At 42.5% G+C, this 7,500-nt stretch overlaps 1 protein-coding gene across 1 annotated transcript in view; it reads right to left on the bottom strand.

Annotated features, from left to right (window-relative positions):
* Window positions 1–7,500, bottom strand: part of patj (PATJ crumbs cell polarity complex component) — a 211,853-nt gene that overhangs the window by 35,244 nt on the left and 169,109 nt on the right. Inside the window, 3 exon segments of the mRNA XM_059341129.1 lie at window positions 740–856; window positions 1,711–1,803; window positions 2,066–2,165. Of these exon segments, the coding sequence (XP_059197112.1) occupies window positions 740–856; window positions 1,711–1,803; window positions 2,066–2,165 (310 nt within the window).

The following is a 7,500-nucleotide window of genomic DNA, read 5'->3' as shown; positions in this document are numbered from 1 at the left end:
AGGAGGAGGAGGAGGAGGAGACAGAGGAGGACAGAGGAGGAAGAGGAGAAAGAGAGGAGGTGGAAGAGAAGATAAAGAGAGGAGGAAGAGGAGGAAGAAGAGGAGCAGGAGAAAGTAGAGGAAGAGAGAGAAGAGGTGGAGAGAGAGGAAGAGGAGAGAGAGGAGCAGGAGGAGACACAGAGAGAGAAAGAGAGAAGGAGAGAAAGGAGGAGGAAGATAAGAGAATGAGAAGAGGAGGAGAAAGAGAAAAAGGAGGAAGACAGAAGGAGGAGGAGGAGAAAGAGGAGGAAGAGAGGAGGAGAGAGAGAAAGAGGAGGAGGAGAGGGAGAGAAAGGAGAAGGAGGAGAGAGGAGGAGGAGGAGGAAAGGGAGTGATAAACTGATAAACTTGTTTTTATAGACAGACTCATTCTGAACATCTCAGAGGGAAATATCTGACTTTTTATTAACTCCATTTGTGTGTTTTTATATTATAATGATCCTATAAAATACATTATTAACTGACCAGTTTGTATAGAAATACTACACACAGGATCATCTTACATGTTACTGCATCAATGATTACAATAATATAATATAATGATATAATATATAATACTGTTAAAACTCCAGAGACATGTTTGGCTGCATTGTGAGTATTTTACTGTGATACTTGCAGGAGTTTTATTGTATTTCATTGATTATGTGTTAACTATAATAAAGTTATTAATGTTCCTGAGTGAGTGAGTCAGAGCAGAGACCTTGTAGGAGGCGTCTCCCTCCCTCAGACTCTTGGGGGCGCTGTAGCTGCTGCTGTTACTGTTGCTGCTTCTGCTTCTGTTCCTGTTGTTCTGTTCAGCTTCATCACTCGTCTCGTCCTGTTAACACACACACATTAGTTATACACTGTAAAACACACAGAAACCAGTTCATCTCTCTGATGTAACGGCTGCAGGACGGACCTGAAGCAGCCACAATAAATAATTAATAAATAAATAAATAAATAAATAACTTGATTAAAATTACAGCCCTATGATTTAGATATTAAAAAAGAAATGTTTAAAAAAAATTATTGCAGGTATAAATACTATGGAAAGAAAACATATATAAAAACAACAAATAAATACATACATTGAACAAAATATATTTTAAATATTTTATGATATTAAATAATTAAAAAGAATATTAAAAAACAAATAAATAATAAATAAATTTGTTTTTTATTATTATTTTTATTTATTTAATAATAATAATAATAATAATTATTATTATTATTATTATTTATATGCAAGAAAAAACAAACATAAAAAGACATCATAAAATAATAAAAAAGAAAGAAATGCATAAAATTAGAAATTAATACATTTCAACTTTTAAAATAAACTAAATAATAATAAAAACTAAACATGAATGACTGAAACTAAATAAATGTGTCATTAAATTAATTAATATGCACTATAATATCTACATTTTGTACATTTGTTTATGACTATTATTATTATTATTATTTCCTATCTTATATTACCTGTATATACGTATATCTATATACATATATCTGTAAATTCTGTGGATCTAATATTTTCCTCAGTGCAAAACCAAACTTTTTCTGTTTCTATATATAAGCCATACTTTACCTATTCCCATTCATATACCTGGTGGTACTCTATATATTTAGGTGCATTTTACAGCTTATATGTAAATAATAAATATATTTGAGCTGAAGCTGACTGACCGGCGTGTCTGATGCCGGGTGGAGCGTCAGGCTGTCGGGGGGGCGGGGCCCGTCTGGGGGGGCGGAGACACTGACAGCAGCTGGACGGACAGACTGACAGAGGACCAGAAGAAGAAGAAGAAGGCATTAAAAAAATAAAAGAAGAAGAAGAAGAAGAAGACATAAAGGTCAGAATAACAGAAACACCTCTGATCCTTTTATTCTCTGATTCTGGAGCCTGACAGTGAACGTCTCACTGGTAAATAACTCACAGGCCAACAGGGACAGACAGACAGACAGACAGGTCTGTCCCCCGGGGACACAGAGAGACAGACAGGCAAAGTGTGGACAGAGATCAGTGAGTGTGTGTTGTTACCTCGGGGCTCACAGGGCTGAGGACAGGAGGAAGAGGAGGAGGAGGAGGAGGAGGACTGGAGAAGGGAGGCACCGCCATCTGGTTTATAGCGTCCTCATTTCTACAGAGAGACAGACAGACAGACAGACAGAGAGAGAGACAGACAGAGAGACAGACAGAGAGAGAGAGAGAGAGAGAGAGAGAGAGAGAGAGAGAGAGACAGAGAGAGAGAGACAGAGAGAGACAGACAGACAGAGAGAGAGAGAGACAGAGAGAGAGAGAGACAGAGAGAGAGAGACAGAGAGAGAGACAGACAGAGAGAGACAGACAGACAGAGAGAGAGAGAGACAGACAGACAGAGAGAGAGAGAGACAGACAGACAGAGAGAGAGAGACAGAGAGATTTGATTTTTAAAACACCTTTATTTTCCAATAGTTAAGGACTCAACATGACATGATTACCAGATTGGACAGCAAAAAAATAAATAAATATACACATACATATACACACATTCACATATATATATACATATACACATATATATATACATGCACACACACACACACATGTACATACATATACACATATACACATCCATAAACATACATACATACATACATACGCACCTACACATGTAAGTAAAGTCTCATAGGAACACAGAGTTAAATCTCAGCTCCCCCTCAACAACAGAACACAGAGCTTTGGTGAAACACCACTGAGACACAAACTCAACAATATTGTTCATCAGAGAGTAGAACCTGAAATCCACTCTCACTCTGGCTTTCACCAGTGCTACAAACATTGGCAGCAGTGCCTCACCAGACACATTCCCTATTTGATTTTTCCTGCTTTTATAAATAGACAGTTTGGCCTGTCCCACTACAAAGTTCAACAGCTGCCACTTCTTTGCATTTTCTTTTTTGTAGCCAGCACCAAAAATAAAAGCAGTTTCAGACCAACTCTCACCACAGTTTAAAAACACAGTTTTCAGGGCTTCAAACAGAACTTCTAGTCTTCTACAGTCCAGAAAACAGTGAAAAATGGTTTCTGGTTCCTTACAGAAAGGGCAATTAATGGAAACAGTCGGATTAATCTTGGAGACAAAGCTGTTTACAGCCAGCGCCCCCTGCAGGATTCTCCACTGCAGGTCACCTGACCTCTTGTTTAGTGGAGGTTTATACAACAGCCTCCACACTGGTTTGCAGTCATCCTGCACCTTCAGTCTCTCTCTCCACACACTGTCCTTCCTCCCAGCCAGCTTTCTCTTGTTCACAGCTTTGACACAGTATTTATACAGAGCTTTACCATTCAACATACACAAAGTTACAGACACAGCTGTATTTCTGACCAGTAAAGGTTCTGTCAGTCCAGTTTGTTCTATTGTGAGACCCAGTTCAGGAAAAGGATCTCCTCCATCAGGAGTCTCTGTTCCAGTAGAATAGTCCTTCAGCATTCCCATTTCTTCGCCAGTCAGTCTTTTAATCCATGCGTTTAAAATGTCTCTGGTGTGACGACTTGACCTGAGACCCAGTAGTGATGCCACTGCCTCTGTGTTGTGGAGTCCTGGACCTGCAGCATCCACCATGTGTTTCAGCTTCACTGACCCGGCTGAACACAGCCGCTGTGTGAGAGCAGGTCTGCTGGCGTCCTGGACATCCAGCCGGGCTCCGTGGATCAGAGGCTCCTCCAGCAGCCAGAACAGTGAAGCTGCAGGTTCCAGTCTTTTCCATTTAAAAAGAGTCCATGCTCTGAACAGTCCCTGATAATAAGGAGGCAAGTCACACAAACGGATAAAATCACAGTTCATTAAAAACAAAGACACATCCAAACCCAAACCCGCTACTCCCCTTAAAATGGTGCTCATTACTGGTTTCCAGACCACGTCATCGTTCCCTGTGAGGTAGCGTTGAATAAACTGGAGTCTGAAAGCTGCTGCTCTGCTCTCCAGGTGCACTAACCCCTGCCCCCCCTCTTCTTTTGGCAGGTACAGTACACTCTGGGGAACCCAGTGCAAGTTATCCCAAAAGAAATTAACCATCACAGACTGCACTTTCTGTAACAGACCAGAAGGGGGTTCCATACATTTTAACTTGTGCCACAGAGTTGACGCTACCAAGTTGTTAATAATCAGGACTCTTCCTCTGTATGACATGTGAGGTAACAGCCACTTCCACTTGGCCAACCTCCCCTCCACCTTCTCCACCACTCCCTCCCAGTTCTTCTTTACATTCTGTTCATCTCCTAGATGGACTCCCAGGTACTTTAGGCCTCCCCTCTTCCAGCCTAACCCTCCTGGCAGCTGAGGGAGACCCCCAGACCAACTCCCAACTGCTAAGGCCTCGCTCTTTGCCCAGTTCACTTTGGCAGCTGATAATTTACCAAAAGTTTTTACAATGTTACCTAAAACCTTTACATCTTGCTGGTTCTTTACAATTACAATAATATCATCTGCATATGCAGATAAATTAAAATGTGTATTAAAATCGGATAAAAACAGACCATCAATAAAAGAGCGAATATTGTGCAACATGGGTTCAATAGAAAGTGCGTAGAGCATACCGGACATGGAGCAGCCCTGTCTGATGCCCCTGGTCACTTTGAAAGGTTTACACAAACCACCATTAATTTTCAGTACACTCTCAATGTCCTCGTACAGAACCTTAATCTTGGCAATAAGTCCAGGGCTGAGGCCGAACCTTTGTAGGACTTTCCAAAGGTAACGGTGCTCAACCCGGTCAAATGCCTTTTCCTGGTCCAAAGAAACTAGACCAGCATCAAAACCCAAAGAACCAGAGACTTCCAAAAAATCTCTAATCAGTGACACATTGTCAACAATGGACCTGCCGGGCACACAGTAGGTCTGCGTCCGGTGGATGACATGTTCCATCACCTTCTTCAGTCTGTTAGCCAGGACTTTGGACAACAGTTTATAATCTGTACAGAGCAGAGAGACTGGCCGCCAGTTCTTTATCTCCTGGAGGTCACCTTTTTTTGGCAGCAGAGTGAGCACTGCTCTCCTACAGCTCTGTGGCAGAGACGAGTCATTAAAGCTCTCAGTGAAAACCTCCAAGACATCGTCTCTTAGCTCCTTCCAAAAGGCTTTAAAAAACTCTGGTGGAAGCCCGTCGATCCCCGGGGCCTTCCCCCCCTGCATGCTCTGCAGCGCCACATAGACCTCCTCAGCAGTCAGAGGAGCCTCCAGCTCCTGGTTGGTCTCCTCCGGGACTCTGGGCAGCCCATTGCAGAAGGAGTTAAAACCCCCCTCGTCCTCTGTGTACTCACTCTCATACAGACCGGTATAAAAGTCCACAGCCCTCTGCCGGATCCCACTGGCTTCAGTCAGCATCCGTCCTGACGTCGAGCGCAGAGCGTGGATGAACCTGCTCTGCCCGTTCTTCTTCTCCAGACTGAAAAAAAACTTTGTGGGTGAGTCCATGTGTGCAGCACTCTGAAAGCGAGACCGGACCAGTGCCCCCTGTGCTTTAGAGCCCAGCAGGTCTGCCAGTATGGCTTTTTTGGATTTGAGGTCTTCAAAGCAGCCTCGATTTCCTGTGGATTCTGCAGAACTCTGCAGTTCCACTATTTCAATCTCCAGATCCCTCATAGATTTGGTAATGTCCCGAGAGACATTGAGAGTGTACTGTTGACAGAGCTGCTTGATCTCCACCTTCCCACAATCCCACCACTGCTTCAATGACGTAAAATCTTCTTTTCTAGTTTTAAAAACATTCCAAAAAAATATAAAAGTTTCTCTAAAATGTACATCTAATAACAAAGCAGTGTTAAAGTGCCAATATGCAGATTTATGTTTTACATTTGAGACAAAAACATTACATGATACTATAGAATGATCAGTAAAACCAACAGGCAGTATTGTGCACCCTTTAAAAATACTAAAATGATGGTTAAAACAATAAAATCTATCTAATCTGGCCATGGACAGATAATTCTCTCTGTGTTGGACCCAAGTGTACTGTCTGTGTTTGTCATGCATCTCTCTCCATACATCAGTTAGCCTGTGAGCCTCCACCAGCTGTTTCATGGCTCGTTTTGAAGCAGCATGAGGTTCAACATGATTTCTGTCCATTCTGTCATTCTCTGTGCAGTTAAAATCCCCTCCTAAAAATAAAAACTCTTCAGGCCCACACTGATTTAAAACCACACTGAGTTCATTTAAAAACTGAACTCTGTCAGGTCCTGTGTTGGGAGCGTATACATTTATAAAGACAATAGTAAAAAGCTCATATTCTGCTCTGACCACCATCAGTCTGCCCTGGATTACTTCCTCCACCACATGAGACTTTGGCAGAAAGTTTTTGGAGAAGAGGAGCGCCACTCCTCCACTGGTTCTGCTTAAATGGCTTAAAACCACCTCCCCATCCCATTCCCTCCTCCAGTCCGTCTCATTTAAAGTGTCACTGTGCGTCTCTTGAACCAGCATCACATTGATGCTCTTCAGCTTCATCAGTTCAAACACACTTGCTCTCTTCTTTACATCTCTCGCTCCATTTAAATTTAGTGTGGAGATAGTAAAATGACTCATGGTCTCTGATGTGAGAAGCAACACACACACTAATAAAGACAGCAGACAGACTGTCTTACATGGTTTCTGAGTCGTCTTCATTGTAAAGTTCATGTTTAAGTTTCTGAACTATCTTCTTCAGTCTGTAGACCTCCTGCTCAGAATAGCCCCCCTTTCCTCTGCCTCTCATCTGAGATCTGGCAGAAAGAAAAAACAATTCTTTGTCTGCAAAGTAATCCTCAATTTTAACTTTTTTCATATTTTTTGTTGTTTGCAGGAACTTTTTTATCTGTTTAACTTCATACTGTTTTTCCTGCTGCTGTGATTCAGCAGACAGTTGTGAGTCAGTCTGAGGCTGGCTGTCTTCAGCACAGTCCTCCTCCTCTTCCTCCATATCAGACTCAGACCCTGGCTGCTCCTCCTGCTGCTCCTCCTGCTGCTCCTCCCCGCTCCTACTTCCTTTTTTGGCTTGAGACCCACTATTGTCACTGTCTTTCTTTCTTTTGAGAACAGGGACTTTAAACAGCCCCTCTTCCTCCTCCACCAGCTCTTCATCACTGTCCCTCACTGTGTCCTGTGCTTCAGCCTGCTCTCCTTCTCTTCTCTGTCTGTTAGTGTTTACCTCGTCTTCTTCCTGACTCACTGCTGCCTCATTCTCTTTATTCTTCCCAGCCTCACTGTCTTCCTGTCTCTGTGCTGTCTTTTTTGTCCCCTCACCATCTTTAGCCTGTGTCTGGCCATTAGAGGAGGCTTTCTCAGGACACGCCCTGATTAAGTGGCCCTCCCTCCCGCAGCCAAAACACTTCAGAGTCCCAGAAGTCACAAACACAATATAATCAAAATCATCAGCCTTCATATTAAACACCAGACTGAGTTCCTCATCTTTCTTATTGAGGATCATGTGAACCTGCCGTCTGTGTGAAACAACGTGTTT

The sequence above is a fragment of the Centropristis striata genome, chromosome 9, assembly GCF_030273125.1.
Source record: "Centropristis striata isolate RG_2023a ecotype Rhode Island chromosome 9, C.striata_1.0, whole genome shotgun sequence".
NCBI classification, from domain to species: Eukaryota; Metazoa; Chordata; class Actinopteri; order Perciformes; family Serranidae; genus Centropristis; species Centropristis striata.
The sequence above is the reverse complement of the archived record's forward strand: the minus strand, read 5'-3'. Positions and strand labels throughout refer to the sequence as shown.